The sequence below is a fragment of the Gobio gobio genome (assembly GCF_949357685.1).
Source record: "Gobio gobio genome assembly, chromosome: 4".
NCBI lineage: Eukaryota > Metazoa > Chordata > Actinopteri > Cypriniformes > Gobionidae > Gobio > Gobio gobio.
The window spans coordinates 48999418-49019395 of NC_137100.1; the positions used below are offsets into that span (position 1 = coordinate 48999418).

Consider the following 19978-nt stretch of genomic DNA (forward strand, 5'->3'; position numbering starts at 1 on the left):
GCATTTTCCATAGGGGATCCCAATTCGTCGGTATGTCCGACGTACGTCGAACGTGACCGACTGAATGGGAACGTCTCGGTTACGTATGGTAACCCTCGTTCCCTGAAGGAGGGAACGGAGACGTACGTCCCGTCGCCACAGTTGCTGTACCATCACTGCAGGTTGAGCCACTACGTTTGGCTCCTCGGTGAAAAACAGCGTGCATTCGCTCTCGCTTCCTGTTTATACCCGCGGCGCGGGCGGACCGCCCCACGCTGCAAATCTCGCACGCCAATTGTTCATTGGCCGGTTCTAGATAGCTCGAAGCTGATAGGGGCTCCCAGAAGTGATCCCAATTCGTCGGTACGTCCGACGTACGTCTCCGTTCCCTCCTTCAGGGAACGAGGGTTACCATACGTAACCGAGACGTTTTATTCTATTATTTCTATATTTTTTCATGTCATTACATTGTTTAGGGCATAAGCAACAAATGGGGGAAAAAACATTTTGAAAAATTATATTTTATGTTATGCTATGTCCTCGTAAGTGGACACCGGGACTCAGTTGTTTTAAAAAATAACATGACATGAAATGACATGTATAGACAAAAACAATGTTTTTTTTTTTTCATCCACCAATCAATTTTCAGGTTTCAGGATTTTTTTAACCAGATGATTCTCAACTCTGTTATGAAATTTATAACGGAATTAATTGATATACCATTTTACTTTATGCAATATGTGGGTTAAATGGCCATACATGGGTTTTCCCATTCAATGCAATGTATCTATACACTTTCTCTAATTAGCATATTAATGTGTTCTTAGAGCAACATGTAATTAAAAAATAAGCGTAATAACGGGATTAATAGTTAGCAACATTTTCATAATAATATCTAATATTTTATAGGAATATTGCTATGTAATTTAGTTCCCTATTCACTTGTTGTGTCTCCTAAAATGCCTGATAAATATGATTTAAGTCCTGGTGTCCTCTACAGAGGACATGTATGAAATCAATGCTTTGTAACAGAAAGTCACATTTTGATTAGAAACCCCATAACATTTTCCTGAGATATTGATGTATAATAGACCATTTGAAAATTTTTCAGATTTAAATTATGTCTACAAAATATTATCATATTTCCATAATAGTGCTACATTTGATCATTCAGTTATGTTTAAAGACAAAGGAGAAGTTGTTGTTGAAACCTCAAAACAAATGGTATCTCTGAAAAGCCCTGAATGTGCTCTTTACAGGAGATCCAGACTTAAAACTGTGACATGTATGGTGTCAGAGAAATTCACTCAAATATAATGTCCTCGTATGTGGACAGTGGCACCTAGGAGGTTAAATGGTTTAAGTAGCCTACAATTAAAAACGGATACAGTTTTACTTTCACTCAAGTATATTTTAAATTAGTAAAAGTTTTTACATAGTATCTGTAGGCCTACTTTAACTTAGGTAGGCTACAATTTCTCAATATTTTTACACACCTGAATGAAACGCTTCATATAGTCCCTTTGCTAAAGTATGAGTAAAGCAAGAAAAACAGCGTGTGTGGCTTTAAGAGAGGGGTGGGCGTGGCTTCAGGCGCAGTGACCTCAGCGAGGTAGAGTTTCTATTCAGTTGCGTTACTAAAACACCTGTAAGCGCTCAACAGGGAGCTATCGATTACGTGAGTTCGCGGAACCATTTTTTAATTGTTTTAAAAACCCAGGTTGTGCTTTGAACTGTATTAAGGAGGGTAGCGGCAGGACTGGTTTACCAAATATGGGGCCTCTTGCGAGTCGGGATGTGTTTTCGTGGCTACTGGTGGCCTCGGTTCTCCAGGTGTCGAGTGTGCGCTTGGCGCAGGCCAGTTACCTGTGCACTGCATACCTGAACATCTCCTACACCGTTCCTGAAACGAACCGAACCACCTGGCATCAAGAAGAAATGGGACTGTATGGGCAAGACTCCCCCAAATCTTTTGTCGTGGGGAATGTGTATTTAGCCCATCCGATCTATGGCTGTGAGGGGGACACCGTTTATAACCGACCGAACGATTCCAGGAGCTGGATCGCCTTAATCCAACGCGGAAACGGGTGCACTTTCAGCGAAAAAATTAACGTCGCTGCTATGAACGGAGCTGCAGCTGCTATCATTTTCAACGACTTCGGGGCAGAAAATCGAGTCATTCAGATGTCCCACCCAGGTATGTGACCCAACGGACATTGGACCACAAATGGACAGCTGAACTTTTTTTAGACGGTCCTGTAACTTATTCCTGTATATCCTGAATGTTTTAGTTTGTGTATATGTGCAAGTGTTCCCTTGTCTATTTATTCTACTTAATTCTGGTCTCTATTGGGTGCCAGTTGTACTCTAACCCGGGCGTTGTGTTGTGTAAGTTGTGTAAACTTGACGGCTGATACAGAGATCGTGCCCGGAGGACCTCAAAGCGGAGCGCGCACTCTGCTCTCGCCTGTTCAGGATATAAAAAAGAAACTGGACTAGAACCGCGATTTAGATATGTAAAGCACAAACCCACACACTGATCATCATTCACTGCGTAATGACTTACTTTTTAGATAACCTGTAATAAATGTGCCTTATCACAGTCCTGGTACAAATAAGGGTGCGTGTATACGTAGGTATGTTACTATAGTTGTTACAATTTAGTTTTTGTTTTTATGTATTTGTACTAAAAATAAAACAAAAACGAATAACGTCGTCAACTAAATTAAAATTAAATGTTGCCTTTTCTATATTTTATTTGATTTCAGTTAACGTTTATTTCGAGGAATAAAATATTTTTAGTTAACTATAATAACACTGTTTTTGACACACGTTGCATAATTTCCTCTCCCTTAATTAAAAAACGTAATTTATTTGGTTACGTGTTAGTAAGCACGTTTAATGTTGCATGTTTATTGACGACTTGACTCTTTCCGTCTCAACCATCAGGTCGTTAAGCGCAACGGTGTGTGTTTTGGTTTGCGCATGCGTGCTGCTTGTGTTTTTTAGTATCATCTCTTTTGTGTGCGTTTCTAGGCACGAGCATCGTTGCAGTCATGATTGGCAACTACCGTGGGATGGAGCTGGTCCAGCTGCTAGTCAAGGGCGTGCCCGTTTCCATAGCCATAGAGGTCGGGAAGCAGCATGGTCCCTGGATGAGTCACTATTCAGTGTTTTTCGTCTCCATCTCCTTCTTCATCGTCACTGCTGCGACTGTTGGATACTTCATCTTCTACTCCGCGCGGAGACTGACCAGCCTCAGACAGCTGAACCGCAAACAGGTACAGCACAAGATTTGCGTGGATGGCTGCTGATTTGATGAGCTATGGTCGATGGTCAATCCTGTTAATATACTACGTTAACCGTAGTTTCGCCCAAAAAACACTTTAACTAATGAGTGTAAGAGGTAATTACAATAAAACTGTATTGATATAAGTACATCCTCGGAAATAATAAATGGGGGAAAAAGTATAAGAATAAATGGTAAAACAAACACTATTTGAAGAAGATTTTTTAGTTTACTAAACTACCTTAGTTTATGCAAAATATATATATATATTGCACAGGGAAGTGTAATGGGTTCTTAGATTTACACTAACATTCAAAGGTTCGGGGTGAGCAAGATTTTTTTATATAATCATGCTTCTTTGCAGGGATGCATTAAATAGATCAAAGTTACAGTAAAGGCATTTTTAGATTTCTACTTAAAATAAATCCCGTCTTTTGACTATTTATCAAAGAATCCTGAAAAAATGCATCATGGTTTCTGCAAAAAAATATTAAGCAGCACAACCGTTAACATTGATTATAATAAGAAAAGGACCAAATCAACATATTAGAATGATTTCTGAAGGATCATGTGACACTGAAGACTGGAGTAATGACTGCTAAAAAATATTTAAGCTTTGTCATCACAGGAGTACATTTAATTTTAGAATGCATCAAAATAGAAAAGTTATTTTAAATTGTATTAATATTTCAAAATATTACTATTATTACAAGAGATGCACAGATCAGCCAATAATTGGTATCAGCCATTAAAAGCTATTATTTATACTTTTGGCCGATTTGTTTGAAAACAGCCAATGTTCAGAGCAGATTATATCCTGTCAGTTAACAGTTTAAAAAATAGCTACATAAAAGCAGGTTCTATTTGACCCTTTAAGGGCTGTACACACCGGGACGAATATTGCGCACGCTTATCGCCAGCGTTTTTCGTGACGTTTTTCGGCGTGTCTTGAGTGTTCACACCCAAGCGATTTTCACTGGCGATGCGCAGAGTGAACGTGCACATACAGTGGATAGCGCTCCCGGTACACACGGTGGTGCTGCGGCACTTTACGCTTCTGACACTCGCTTGACACGCAGAAGAAGAAGAGAGACACTATTTACGTGCTTGCCAAAACCACAGATATATTATGTCTATGGCCAAAACCATTCACACACTTTTTGATAACTGACAGGCAGCATTATCAGCTCATTTTCTTCTTTGTCTACTTACTACTTCTTCGTCGTATCAATGTGTGCTCGGCAAGACCGTTTTGTGCTTGAGCGCCACCCAGACGTGTTTTACTGTCACTTCAGCAGCTCCAGGCACATGAACAAAAGCGCTGATCTCATTGGTCGGCCAGTTTTTAAGGCGAACACAAGACGTTTTTTTAAAAATGACGCTTTTACGCCTGGTGTTTTACGCGTCGGTGTGCACACTCACATTGGCACCCTTTGTTTAGTCACGAGATGTTAAACGTCGGCGATAAACGCGCACGAAAATCGTCCCGGTGTGAACAGGCTTATAGGCTAAATCACCCAGGGTTGCCAGGTCTGCAGTTTTTCCTACACCAAACATTATTTGTAGTGCGCCTTCCATCCAGTAATGGCAAAAAGCTTTGTGCTTTGTTAATTGTGATAAGAAACAAAGTCTCAGCTTTGAAATTCTGTTCATTTTATCAAGAAAAAAAAGCCATTTTGATGCTCTTAATTGTGACGTGACCGATCGCTGTAGTCCAACCTCAGTTCAAGCAGCAGCAGCACGGAGCAAGAGTAATCTTCCACTTTACAAGTTATAGCACAAAGAAATATGCATGAACATCAGAGGGTATGTTGAAAGATGCAGTACAACTTACTAGGGGTGTGACGAGACGCTTAACTCACGAGACGAGATACGAGATTGGGTTCACGAGAACGAGACAAGATTTTTACATAGTATTTTGAAATCCTCAATGATGAAATACATGACTAAAAAAATTGTTTGTAGGTACATTTGAAATGTTTTCTCATCATATTGTAATGAATGTCATTTCAGTTCTACTTTCTGAGTATGAATTATCATATGCAGTAAAAGACAACAATACTCAAGCATTGTAAAGGTTTTGGCAAAAACTCAACTGACTGGCTTCTCTCCTGTATGATTGTCCCTTCAGACCTTAGAACTGCACATGAGCTTCTTTTGACCTCCTAACTGAACTCCTTCTCACAAATTGATCATAGATATTAAGTGCAAACAATAACCATAATCAAAGTACTCAATATTAAAAGTGCAAATAGAGACCAAATTTATCTTCAAGCATGATACAGAGCTAAGAGATGGTTACAACGAGAGCTTTTATATTGGGAGATATTCGCGTGCCTCAAGCAGCCGCTTTCAAACAGCAGTAACATATTGAAATCGCGTTTGAATGCGCGCTCGGCTCGCGTTTACTTTCACTTTGAATTTCACGACCGTGTGTACACTGGGAATAGGGAGAGGTGGTGCTGAATGCGCATTTTAAAATATAACCTCACTACTGTCGAGTCCACTAACATGCAACACACACTCGTACCATGCGAGCGCTTCACTAACACACGTAACGCACACTCATAACACGCTCAATGTCTTCTCGTCACGTGATCAGTGCTGCACGCACGACTCAACAGCTCGTGTTGGATCAGCTGATGGAATTGAAGCGACTGTTATCCACCTGAATTAAGTCGTTTTTATTTATATAAAAAGCAAAACTAGAGTGGATGTGTAATCGTAGTTTTGGCCTATTCTATCCTAACTTCACCCTCACACTCCATCATGAAATTATGACACGAGACAGCTTTTCACCTCGACGAGAAATCTCGTCACAGTTTAGTCTCACGAGATCTCGTCACACCCCTACAACTTACTGAAATGAATCATGTCTCATGTAATCACTCATTTAGTGTTTCAATCGACAATAAAACAGCTTCTGAACAGTTGCTTAGCATTAATTATATATGTATGCTTGGATAAATGCGTAATGAAGACACATTTTCATGTCAACCTTAAGTGCAACGAAATTGCATACAAACATTTCTGTTTTTATTTGAGTGTAATTATTTTATCTAAAAAAAATATCAGTTATAATATAATAGCTCTGTTGTTCATTTTAACCTTTCATATTATAGTACCAAATGAGAGGATTCCCTGAATAGTTTGCAATATTATCTGGGAGAGATGTTTTTTTCATACAGATATCATTCTGAATGATTGGTATCAACAGTATCGGCTGAGAAATTTAGTATCTGTTTAGTAATCTATATCTATATTTAGTAATACATTTTTTACTGTACAGAAATACAGTAAAATAAGGTCAGCTTTGGTGAGAGACTTCTTTCAAAAATGACCCCAAACTTTTGAATGGTAGTATATAGCAAAAAGTAGCAAGTTTTGTCCAAGTATATAAAGTTTGGCGTTTTAAGATCATTTCAGTGGCTTTGTACTACACACTACAAAGTTTGCAAGTTAAATGCCAAGTGAATCTCTTTAAAGGCAATAGCAAACTACACCAACACTATAACTAAGAAAAATGGCTTCAATTGTTTTTGGATTAAACTTTGTTTGCTTTCATATCAATTAAGTTGCTTTATTGAAATAGTCAGCCTCAAAATAGGCATGGTTGACAACAACAACAAAAATCAAGGAGCTCTATATAATGTGGGGTTGAAGTAACTCGTAGAGACATTGATATATGCTGTTTATAAGCCAAAGCTTTTTTAGAGCCAATTTTTCCACCAGAGCTGCTCCCAAACATTTAGTGGTCTGGTTAATTCAAATTTGACCAATGTACTTGAACCTCGATTGAACTTGTGTATTAAATAACGTTGTGACAATTCTGATAAGACTTTCCTGTTTCCTGTCACCATTTTTGATATTTCCATTAGTCACTGTCATCATCATTACAGGTGTTATTCACAGCAACAACAATAATAGAAAAGCCAGTGACTTTGACTACTTATTTATACAGACGATAGTTGATATACCGGCAAGTGGTTGTATAAACAGGACTTATTTGAGAGTGTCACTAAATACAGATGTCAAAACCCAAGTACTGACTGTGTGATCCAGCGACGATTCTATAAAACCACATTTGTTCTGAACATCACACATGCGTAGGTCTGGCCTCCATGCTTGCTTGTTTATTTATCTGGTGTAACTAGTTTCAAACTGGTTGGTCTGGTTTCACAGTACTAGGTTCTGAGATCATCATCCTTTTTTTCAACTTTAATGTCATCACAGTATGTGTATGAGTTTGATTCAATAATGTTTAGTATCAAGGGAATGACTTTGACCTTGGATAAAGTTTAACTAAAATCACAGCCCATCAGAGATTATCACACACACAGACACACAGAAGGTTCACAAGCACACAGATAGCTACGGTTGAAATTACACTGGGAATTTTTTTTTTTTTTAATCTTGTTTTCAGAGGGGAAAACCGTGGATATTTTTAACTTACTAAAGCCAAAAGACTTCACTGTGCTCAAAAAGTACCTTTTCTAGTTGTATTTTTCTTTTTTGCTAGAGGTAAAACAGGAAGAAAAGAATAAAAGTAAAGTAAGTCTTTGTTGAACTTTAGCAGGCCAGGATCCCTTTCAAACCCATTGAGTTTTACTAATCACATCTCAGCAACGGCCAAATTGGTGTTTTTTTCCTTGGTGTTTTTTTGTCTGTCATTGTTGATGTCACTTCTAGTCAAAACACATTTCATACTACAGAACTTGGATTGCAGATATTTATCCTGCATTAGCACTTCTCTCAGATCGCATCTTTGATCATTCAAACATAGCGATCGTCACTTGCATGAATGAGCACAGATTTTAGGCTTCTGTCGACAATCTCCATTATCGGCCGCTGAGCAGAAATTCAGTGCTTATTCATGTAGTGTGTGGGCAGCATATTAAGCTTCTGCAGATTATCTAGATCAAAAGTCCATGTCACATCCCTCTTTGTGTCTCTCCAGTGGCTACCTGTAGCCACCTGCATACATTTCAAGGTTTTGACGTTGGCCATCAGGACTGCCATTGGCTGTGCAGACTATAAGAGTATGTTCCCTCCCACCATTTATGGCCAGTGAATGAACAGAAACTATTCCTCCACAACAAGGTACAAAGTTGCTTTCTAGAACGTTCACCCTCTCTGTTCCTCTATGATAAGGTTCCTCAAATCCGGTCCTGGAGGGCCAATGCCCTGTAGAGTTGGCCCTCCAGAGCAAGATTTGAGGAACCCTGCTCTACGAGTTGCCCACTTCCACTTGTGGCTAGTTGCGTAAACTTAGCCACTATGTTAAGACTGTTTCTTAAGAACTAATTTGACCAACTAGCAATTAGTCAAAATGTAATCAGTCTTACTTTTCTAATTCAAATTAAACCGAGCAACCATTTTATGTGTCTTTAAAAAGTTAGGACCAGTCTTAAAGAAAAAAATTAGATGACTGACTTTTAAGACTAGTCCAAGCGGTTTATGCAACCGGCCCCTGATCTGCTGAGATCATTGCAGCTTTCAAGAAACAGCTGAAGACACTCCTCTTCTGCGAATATTTAACTAACAACCATAAACAAAGGCGATTCCTGTAATAGCTCCTATTATATAAAAAAATAAAATAAAACCTAGTTCTATCATTCTTTTTTGCATTTCTACTCTAGCTTGTGTGTACTAATCATTGTATACTAAACTTGGCATTGTGTACTTCAAAATATTGCTGACGCTTATGTTATGTTGCCTCTTATTTCTACAATTGAAAAGCATCTGCTAAATGAATATATTTAAATGATTAAACGTGAGTTGTAGATATCTGTTGTAGATGTATATGAGTTTAAAGTCATTTATTGAGAGTCCAGAGCAAAAGATTTGATCTGCAGGGCTGAGCAGTATTTTAAAGAGTGATAGTATGTTTTCAGATTTATAGATGGTGGGATTTGACTTGACTTTGAGTTTGTGTGAGCAATAAAAATTACTTCTGTTCTTTTACCTACTCTGAATTGACACACTGTCACAATGAGTCTTATTCATGGAATTTAGAAATGTCAGATACATATTCACTCTGACTCATTTGTTTTCAAATAAACCACGACTGAGATCAGGTCTATGGAAAACCAGAAAGGGCACCAAGAAACCCAGTTTGTTAGAGGCCTGTAAGGTGTACAAAGAGGGTGGACTGTCAAGAGTTTTATATTTACTTTGCTACTGGCGAACAGTCAGTTGTAAATATGTGCTGGTGATACTGAGGATTGTGAATTCAACTTGCTATTCATTTCTATTAATTTATTCATTCCATATTCACATGTAAGACTTTATTTATTGTAAGACATGCCCAATTATTAGTATACTTTTTGTATGTTCCTGTAGATAAATTCAAACATGTATCTTCACACATTTCTTAGTTAAGCTACAGCATTTATTACATTTACATTTACAATTATTCATTTAGCAGATGCTTTTATCCAAAGCGACTTACAACGGAGGAATACAGGAAGCAATCTGTCATGAAGAGGCGAAAAATCACAAAAAGTACCTGAAATACCAAGTTTTGGACATTACTTAAAAGTAGCATAAGCTAGAATAGGGAGGGAATAGAGGAAAAATTGAGTTTTGTTGTTTGGTTTTTTTTTTAAAGATGAGGTTAAGTGCTCACGGAAGATGAGTTTTCAGCTGTCTTTTGAATTTTGTCAGCGATTCTGCATTCCGGATGGAGCTGGGAGATCGTTCCATCAGCAAGGAACAGTGAACAAAAATGTTCTGGAAAGGGATTTCCTGCCTCTCTGTGGTGGTACCACGAGCCGTCACTCCTTTGCAGAGCGAAGGCTTCTGGTGGGGATGTAGACTCATAGGAGCGAGAGGAAGTATGGGGGTGCTGAGCCTGTGGAGCCAGAAGCGCATTGCAGTAGTCAAGCCTAGAAATGACCAGGCCCTGGACGAGAAGCTGTGTTGCATGCTCTGTTAGGAATGGTCTGATCTTCCTGGTGTTGTGCAGCGGAAACCTGCATGTCTTTGAATTGTGGTCTTTGAAGGACAGCTGTTCATCAAAGGTTACTCCAAGATTTCTGACTGACCTTGAAGGGATAATCAAGGATGAACCTAGCTGGATGGTGAATTTGTGTTGTAGAGTCGGATTGGCAGGGAAGACGAGAATACATTATTTTCAAATGTGAAGTCCGCATTACCTGTCACTGTGCCGAAAAATACCTGCATTTAATTGGTGTAAACGAGCAGCGCTAGAGTTTAACATGTAATACATTGTGGATTCGGTTTCAATCTGGTAGAGGATTCGTATTACTATCTCTGTGTCAGCACACAATTTACTGTCTTCCTGTGGAACACCAACACACAGGGTTGAGAAAGGTCAATGAACACACACTCCAGAGTTTCATGTGAGGATCTCTGGGGTGAGTTATTCGAGCTCTGCAGGCATGTCTGTTATATGAACTATTTCCCATTCATTACTAAATATACTAATATGTGAGAGATGGACTTAATTAAAATATATTGATATTCTCGCTGAAGAAAAGGTTGTCACACCACAGCTCCATAATAGACATATTATTGCATGTTCTCACCAAAGTGATAAGTACATGCAATAAATAATCGTTCTATTTATGGAGCTTTGGTGTGCCAACTTTTTTTCTTTTTTGCGTGTGGTTGAGCACACTCATTGAGCTTTTTGCTGTTGTAAGTCGCTTTGGATGTGCTTACTTTTTGTCTAATTCTTGACTTCTTACTGAAGAAAAGAGTATTTGTGACGTGACCTTTTCTTGCTAAGGGGGAGGTCTCTGTTTCATAGCCATTCAAAGGGATTCATTATTAAAACCAAACCAGCAAACAAGTTCCTTTTTCCTGTTCGGACTGTGAAAGTGATGAATTGATTAAGGTCTCTGTATGTGTGTGAATGTGGTTTAGCTAGACTAGAGGTTCTTTTTTGGTTATCAAATGCACTGACATTCATACATTTTTCAAGTCTTTCTCAAGTTTCCGCATTCTTGTTGCGGCCACTAAATGTGTGAATCGGCAGTAGTTCTCTCGCTGAAGGTTGAGTTTATTTTTTTTAAATGCTAAATGTAATATTCCCTTAATTTTTACTTAATAATCTAAAGGTCCTTTGTTGTAGGTGTTTGTGGAGCAGAGACAACACATCTGCGCACACTTTGTGTTGATACTCGCGTTACAATTTTACAATATTCATTTACTTCCTAAAAAACCAGTAAGACCAGACCAAAACACACACACACACATTTCAAGCTCTGTTTGTCTGTTCTTTTTCAGAAAAAGCTGAAAGCTGAAGCCAAAAAGGCGATTGGCCAGCTGCATGTCCGCACACTGAGACAAGGGGATCAGGTACGTTTGAACATATTGTGGTTGCACATATAAATACAGACAAGTGAGCACCATACATGCTTCTATTTGCCATTTTCTGATTGCCTTTGTGTTTTGCGCATGGTTATTTCTTTATTCTTTTTATTGGTTTGTATTTTAGTTTATATTTGTACATGTAAGTGCTTGTGGGTTTACACTTTTGTTTTCATGTTTCTTTCTCTTAAAAATAATAATGTGGATGGTACATTTTTAGGCAACATGTGTAACGGGAGTAAACGTTACAGCACCTTTGGACACTTTAGGGCTTTTTCACCCCTGGGTAAAAGAACGTTTCACACTTGTAACTTAGAAGCGGGGTTATCACCATTTATATGCAAATAAGGATGTTAACCCGGGCTTTAGGATGTCCAGTGTGAAAGGTCATCTTATGAATACCCAGAATTAATTGTTAAAGTATGGACAATGTGAAACGTGAAGCAAGATAACCCAGGATTCCATTTACCCAGGGTTTGCAATGACCCAGGGTTAACTATTTCAAGTGTGAAAATCCCTTTTTTAAATTAAGTCAAAAGCTGAAATAAAGCCAAAAATATAGCATATATACATACATATATATATATATATATTTTTTACACTATTGTACAGTTAAAATTTGCATGAAAGAAGACACAAATGATCTATGTAATGGCTTATTATCAATAGGATAGCTTATTATTTGCAGATATATGAATAACTTAATGAACCATCAGTGTGAATGCTGTTTTGATGATTTGTGCATGTGTATATGTTTGTTTCATAGGAGACTGGCCCCGATGCTGACACCTGTGCAGTTTGTATTGAGTTGTATAAACCAGGAGATGTCCTGTCAGTTCTCACATGCAAGTATGTCTCTGTCTTTCACTCCATTCTATCTCTGTCAATCACTGACCACCCCCCTCCTCCCGCCACCGTCTTTTCAGTTCTAATGTGGGTGTACAACGTGTTTGTGTGTTTTGCAGTCATTTCTTCCATAAATCTTGCATTGAGCCGTGGCTGCTGGAGCACAGAACCTGCCCAATGTGCAAGTGTGACATTCTTAAAGCCCTTGGAGTTGAGGTGAGTTTTCATACTAGGACTGTTTATCGCCCCAAACATATTCAAAAGACCAGTGTTTGACTTCATAAAGCTCTGAGGTGCTAGCAAAAGTATCCAAGACACAGAATCATAAGTTGAAATAAAGTTTAAAAAGGACTTTTATGAATTAATTTACTTATTTTCAACCGCTCTTATCAGATGTCATTTTTATTCTTTCAAAGAGGCACCAGATGGAGTCACCTCAGTAGGTAGGATGTTATGTAAACAATATGCCTGATACTGCCTGATAAGGCGTCATTTTTCAGGTTTCAGACACAGTCTTATTGTTAACACAGTAAAACAAAGAAGATAAAAGCTGAACAAATGCAAACAAACAGGAACACTACTTCCTCTCAGTTTCAGCATAAAGCGCTACCATGACAATACAAATCTGTTCTGTTGTTTATCATGCTAAAGTGTTAGCGCGACGAAGCCAAATTCTGTCTGTGCCTCATGTGGAAGTAGGCAAAGAGGAACAGATGTTCAAAAGCTCTGGTGTAATTCCTGTTAAATGTGAGACAGTCCGTGTTTAAAGCATTTGATTTCTGAGTCATGCAGAGTCCCGGGGAGCAGCGTTACGTTGATGTTTGTGTTGACTAACGTTGGGTGATCCTGGGAGATATATTGTGTTCTTTGGTCTTTGGTCACCTTCATAAATGAAATTATTTATTGTAGCAGGGCGAGAAGATGGATAGCGATCCATCAGCAGTGACACGCCTCAGCTCAAAGTTTATTTGTCACATGTTCGACTGAGGCCGTAAAATGCTTTTTTCCTCAGAAGCTGCTAAATGACAAGGCAAAATGTATGCTGCCGTTCGTTTGTTTGTTTGTTTGTTTTTTGTTTGTTTTTAAAGAATTTAATACTTTTCGACAAAGATGCCTTAAAATTATCAAAATATTTCCATTTCATTTAAATGCTGCATTTTACAGAAAAAAATACTGTAAAATCAGTAATATTGTAAAATATTACAATTTTAAAAAACTTTTCTATTATATAATGGCTAAGCTGAATTTTCAGCATCATTCCTACAGTCTTCAGTGTCATATGATGCTTCAGAAATCATTCTAATATGCTGATTTGGTGCTCAAGAAACATTTCTTATTTATTATAAGAAGACTTTCTTATTTATTTCATTAATGTTGAACAATGTTGAAAATAGTTGTGCTGGTTAATATTTTTGTTGAAACTATTTGATAAATAGAAAGTTCAAAAGAACAAAAAATCTTCCTGACCCCAAACTTTTCAATAGTGTATATTGTGACAATAATACACATTCACAAATTGTATACAGATATGCAAGTAATCTACAGATATATGATTTAAAATTATTTAAAGGGGTCATGAACTGGCTTTTTTACATTTTTTATGCTGTTGTCTGAGGTCAACTTATGATGTTTGCTTAGTTTTTACATTCAAGCACATCATAATGAATAAGTAATAGGCTATTTCCTACCCTGGTTTTGAGCCTAGCTCCTGCAATGCTCAGAAGAATTGGAAGTAAACTCCCACTGCTATGATTGGATAACAGTTTTGCATATTATAATGAGCTTCAGCTCCCCCGTCAGTTCACGTAGGGAATTGTTTTGAAAACATGTGGAAAAACAGCAACTGGAATGGTTCGACCACAGAGCTTGCAAAATGTCTTTCAAACGAACACAATGATTTATCTGTTAATATGTTGTTTTTTATTACTTGGCCCGCCCGATCGGTGGATATAACAGCGAACTGCGCATCACTAACACACACACACACACACACAAGCCAAGTACGTGCATGTTTAAAACTTCCGCAATTGTATTTTTCCTTCAAATATCAAGTCAAGAGAGCGAACAACGCACATCAAGAAAGGAATGTTATTTCACTATTTAAGATAGCTCGTTGGGCAGGCCGGTAATATATTTTGGTAGCCCGACTGGAAAACCCATTAGGCCCACGAGTCTGATCACAAATTGCAGGACAATGAACCAACAACACCTCAAATACAAAGGATACTCCAGCCTGTGACAGCGTGGTAAGTTATTGTTAATTATGTTTAGTTAGACACGTACACATAATCAGTAGATATCAAACGATCTGTAACAATGCAATACTATCACATATATAAAACATTTTATACTCGCATAAGTGTGTTGCACCAATCCTGTCGGATTCAATATAGAAGGCACAGAATAGTTTTTTAATCTCATTCTGTCTGCAAATCCAGTCTCTTGTTTACGAACAAATCCACGGTGAAATGAAGCAATCAAACGCATAATGTTTTAACCGCGTGAGCGGGATCTTCATTAAAAATAAAGTTCAACCACATTCCTAATATTGGAAACCTAAGGAAGCTTATGCAGCGACTGTGTTCTTCCACAAACAGGCACTGCACACTATTTTGTAATCTTCAATGGCATGTTTATTGTTTATAAGTTCGATCCGGTTAAGATCCTCGTAGGCCTACGTTATTTATCTATAAGCAACATGTCAGGTGGGTTGATGGGTGGGGCAACAGAATTAGGCGTTGTTTTAATTCTATTGAGGCTGCGTTTCATTGCTCTCTGACGTCACTGGGAAGCAAATTCACAGATTGATCGTTTGCTGAGCCAGCTGTCAATAAAAGCTTCTTTTTTTTACTAACAAGGAAGTTTTCAGCTCTGAAACTTACAGGATATTCTTATATTATGACCTTTTATATATCAAATTTCTTAATTCATGACACCTTTAAAATAACAATAAATGATTTAATTGCATTATATAAGTATTGACATACAGAATAATTGCTACTTTTGACATCCCTATGCTATGGTGGTATTTGCCTTTCTGCAATACCATATCTGTTTTGTTTTTTTCCTGGCCTTAGCCCTGCTCACCTTGGTGAAAATATCTGACAGGTTGGGCAGCATACCTGCAGTGTTGCATTCTGTTGCTTGTACTGTCCTCTGTAAGTCTCTTTGATCCTGCTCCCATTCCAGGCAGAAGTACAGCCTGACAGGATGCCTTTTTGAGGCCCATCCTTAACTTCCACAATCAGTGATGGGAAAAAAAGTCCAGTGTTCTGTCTCCTCAAGTTGAATAAATTGCAATAGTCTTTTCTTCCCTATTATAACGTATACAATCGAGTGAAATGGCTTCTTGAACAAGAACAAGAGTGGGACTTGATTGTATCATTGTGGATTGCTGCGATCTCATGTGAGTGATAGGTTGTCTTGTCCTCGCGCCAGTAAACCCGTCACCAAAGAAGAGAAGAGATGTCGCTGCAAAAGGGAGGGGATGTCATTTTGATTTATAGAATACATTTTAAACAAAATAATAATGTGCATGGATGAAGCATTTATAAAAAACACTGCAATATTCCATGAAAAATAAGAATTGTCAATTTTGATTTCATGGTGAATTTAAATGCGTATTTTCCATGTAGTGTAGTGCAATGTTCCGGGTGTTACAATAGTTTGTGTTTACCATAAAACGCATCTCTATACCTCTTTTAGCTTTATCATCTGTCGGTCAGGCAGAAATTGTTGCAGTCTCTAATGTACTGTTGGTATTTAATCCCAGCCCTAATGGTAAGAGCTTGTTCTCCAGACACTGGATACTGTGCAGGTTTGGTTATTACCCAAGGGGTCTCAGACTGTTCTGAACACCGGAGCATCTCCCGCTGTTTGTTGCACCTTAGGAGCTCAACTTTGTTCTGGCTGTTCCAAAGAATGTCCTTAATCAGTTGTGACCCAAGGTGACAAAAACAGCATAACTGTTGTGTAAGGGGTGTTAAGTGGCGTTAGTAAGTAACTGCACGTGATGTGTTCTCTTCTTGATCATCCTGTCATGTGCCTTGATTACAGTAACCAGAGGGTTGGTAGATCTTCTGTCACTTGTTATAAAGACTGCTCTCACTGAACCTGGACTGCTGCTTAGTCATCATGTTCCACATGTACGGAAACTGGAGAATTAGTTCTGTTTGTTCTTCTTAGTTTGGCAGCCTTGTTTAATTATTTTGCCCTTCAAGTCTGAGTCCATCATTTTAGGGAATTTGCCATAGAATCTAGTTTTCAGTTTTGAACATTCAGTAAATGCACACTAAAAAACATCTATTTTAAAAATAATAATGTACTTTTCTGAACTTCTCTCTCTTGTAGGTGGATGTAGAGGAGCAGCCACATATTTCAGTGCCTGAGTTCAGACCCTTCTCTACCTCTGAGGACCTGCACAGTGAGACCGTGTCACACACACACAGTGAGACTGCATCCTCTGGATATGCATCCATGCATGGAATCGAGCACCTAAGTCCTGCCGAAGGCACACAAAACGGTATGAAAACAAGCACAAAATCACATTACTCGCGTCATTTAGAAACGCACTCCAACTTACTGTGATTTGTACTACTTAACTTTAAAGGGCACCTAATATGCAAAATCCACTTTTACATGGTTTTTGGACATACATGTGTGTTGGCAGCGTGTGAACACAATTACCCTACAATGATTAAAATCCACCCACTCCTTTTTTTAAATTCCCCATTAAAGCAACACTATGTAACTTTTGGCGCTCTAGCAGTTAATAAACACAACTGCATGCATCTTGCGGAAGAACATTTTAGCCGGAGCTACTTATCTTCTACTTGAGTCACGCAGGTACTGTCCTACTCCACAGCGGGTCGACCCAAACCGGACTACAATAGTCCCAATATAAACACTTATACGTGTACCACAGTGATTCAGGATAAGACAAAAACACAGTTTGGAAAATGGATTCATGATGTACTTGCTTATTATATAATATGATATACAAAAAAGTTACATAGTGCAGCTCTAAACAAAAAATCTCACTCATCATCCGTGGCGTTTTCATTTTCAGTGGAATGTGACATCACATTCCTCATGCCCCGCCCACGGCCGCTGACAGACAGTCCTGCATTACAATAGTTTCCGCCCTCAGCGAGTTGCACACTGTCTGCCATTTTGTCCGCTCTCCAGTATTGTTAGCTGTATAGTCAACAATGTCTCATCAGCAATCCTGGTGTTATGTTTTTGGATGTATGAGTGAGCATAAAGCTTGGCACATACTCTGCAAGAACAAAGAAATGTGTTGTTTTTTCGAGGTGGCAAGAACAAGAACAAAGTTCGTTCTGGCCAGTACATTCCATACTTCATGAGAAAAGCAGGTGCCGAACATATCTGTTTCTCCGCATTAACCCCGCCCACTTTAAAATTCTGACCAATCACACAATAGTTCTCGGACACCCACAAGAAAAAGTTCTGCTCAGGCGATGTGTTGAGAACGAGCTGCGAGAACTCCCAAACCAGGGCTCCCAGAACAAAATTACGTAATTTTGTTCTTGCAGCCCTGGGAGCGAGAACTTTTTTTTCGCTGTTCTTGCGGAGTATGTAGCGGCCTTAAGAGTCTTCATCTTCTTCCAGCATCTGAGCCACTGAGGCTGTAGTGGAATAGTTTTATTTTTGAAGGTAATGCGCCTCAAAATACACCTAAGCGCGTTTTTGTCTGCGCAAATCATTTCACTCCTGACTGCTTTATGAACGAGGGGCAATACAAGGCAGGCTTTGCCAAAATAAAAGTTAGTTCTCAAGGATGGATCTGTACCAACTCTTAATAATACTCTTACAATAAACGTCATAAAACTCATCAGTAAAATTTTGGCCATCATTCGGATAGGTCCGCTACAACAGGCTTGTACTGTACTATACCTTTTCTATCTCCATGCAGCATATATTCTCTGACTCTGTAGGCATTGCTTTCCGACTCCGGTTCGAACTGAACACTGCTAGTACAGTTTCTGACATTCTCAGTGCATGAGATTGTCTTGACACCGGAGTATGAGCACTTGAAGCTCCGCCCTCTATTTGAAAGGGGGCCGAGAGCAGCAGCTCATTTGCATTTAAACTGACACGCACTAAAACGGCGCGTTTTTGCTCACCCCCCAAAAGTGGCAATTTTAACATGCTATAAAAAAATTCTGTTGGGTATTTATTTTACATCTTTTAAAAAGGGACATAATAGGGGCCCTTTAACATACAAATATACACAGTAAAATAATGTACTTCTTTAAATGTACTTCTAGGTAATTGGTCCATTATTGTTGTTATTGGTCTTTTGGTCTGAGTGGTTTGTTGTGATTGGTTTGCAGGTGTGCAAGAGGAGCAGTTGGACGCGTCACCACATTATGATAATCTTGCCTTCGAGGGCGACATTCACAGCCAGAGTGAAGTCAGGACCTGAGCAGCACCAACAAACACTGATACAATGCACTCATACAGATGAATGAGGGGTTTTGATTTGAGGACTTATATTGAAGCACTGCTGAGCCCTTTTCTGATTAGTTTATGACTAAGTGCCTATAAAATCTCTCACTCTCTCTCTGTCTCTCCAGGGCTCCATCTCTCTCTCTCTGACTATTGTCTTTGTGGGGGACCAGAATGATTACTGGCCAATTGAAGGTCATGTTTTTATCGTCTGTGGTTAATTCAAATTATTATGATTTCTAATTTAGGGTTTAATTCCCACTGTGGTTGTGTCAGGATTTGAGACAGCCTTCCATAGCGTCATAAAGATGTCAGAGCAGATGTGGAGACCGAGAGAGACAAGAGTGCTCCACCTGCTGTACATCAGCGGTCTTAATGCAAACTGTACTTTCACCCTTTTTTGTGGCTTATTAAAATATATTTTCCAGTTTTGATGGAAATGTAAAAATTTCAGAAAAATTGTGCCTTACACACACTTGTATAAGTGTGCGAATGTATATTACTCTGCATAGACCTAATGGGGCTGGTTTTATAATATCTGGATTAAGTTCTCCTGATTTTAATATTTAAATAAGAGATGGAAATATTTCTTTACTCTTTCAAATGAATAGTACTGACATTGAAATTAACATTGTAAATAAAATCTTTTATGAATTTCATGTGTGATTAAACCTATTCAGTGATTTTTTTTTTCCCTTCTCTTTTTAAGAAGCTCATTTCGCAATTGGTTATTTTTAGTGAATCCAAAAATATTTCACATAAATCAGCTGATCAAATACATCTGAATCACTTACTGAGCCGCAAATTATTACTTTTGTCATTAAAGAAATGCAACAAGAACTACGGTTTTATATGAGACTTCAATCCATGTAATTAATGGCTGTTTGTATGACAATGGTTCGGTTGAAGATTACACAAGTTGTGCTGTAATCAGTGGGGTTTCATAAAATGATAGCAATATTTAATTTTTATTTAGATTTCTTTTTAATAAATATATAGTTAGAAGCAATTATTGGACTTATTAACACTTTTAAAATTAAAAAATAAACATCTAAT

The 19978-nt window shown here is 38.3% G+C and overlaps 1 protein-coding gene across 1 annotated transcript; it reads left to right on the forward strand.

Moving 5' to 3' along the window:
* Positions 1-1547: 1547 nt before the first annotated feature.
* Positions 1548-19581, forward strand: rnf128a (ring finger protein 128a). The gene is made up of 7 exons (XM_079813941.1): positions 1548-2176; positions 3016-3260; positions 11522-11593; positions 12372-12454; positions 12571-12667; positions 16802-16973; positions 18808-19581. The coding sequence occupies exons 1-7, from the start codon at positions 1753-1755 to the stop codon at positions 18897-18899; spliced, it is 1185 nt and encodes a 394-aa protein (XP_079670067.1). The 5' UTR covers positions 1548-1752; the 3' UTR covers positions 18900-19581.
* The last annotated feature ends 397 nt before the right edge of the window (positions 19582-19978 follow it).

Bases quoted from the DNA above. Each gene is read 5' to 3' on its own strand.
- rnf128a (XM_079813941.1), top strand. From the start codon at position 1,753: ATGGGGCCTCTTGCGAGTCGGGATGTGTTTTCGTGGCTACTGGTGGCC. The intron at 3,261-11,521 runs GTACAGCACAAG...GTTCTTTTTCAG, and splicing joins GACAGCTGAACCGCAAACAG to AAAAAGCTGAAAGCTGAAGC. The intron at 12,455-12,570 runs GTATGTCTCTGT...TGTGTTTTGCAG, and splicing joins CTGTCAGTTCTCACATGCAA to TCATTTCTTCCATAAATCTT.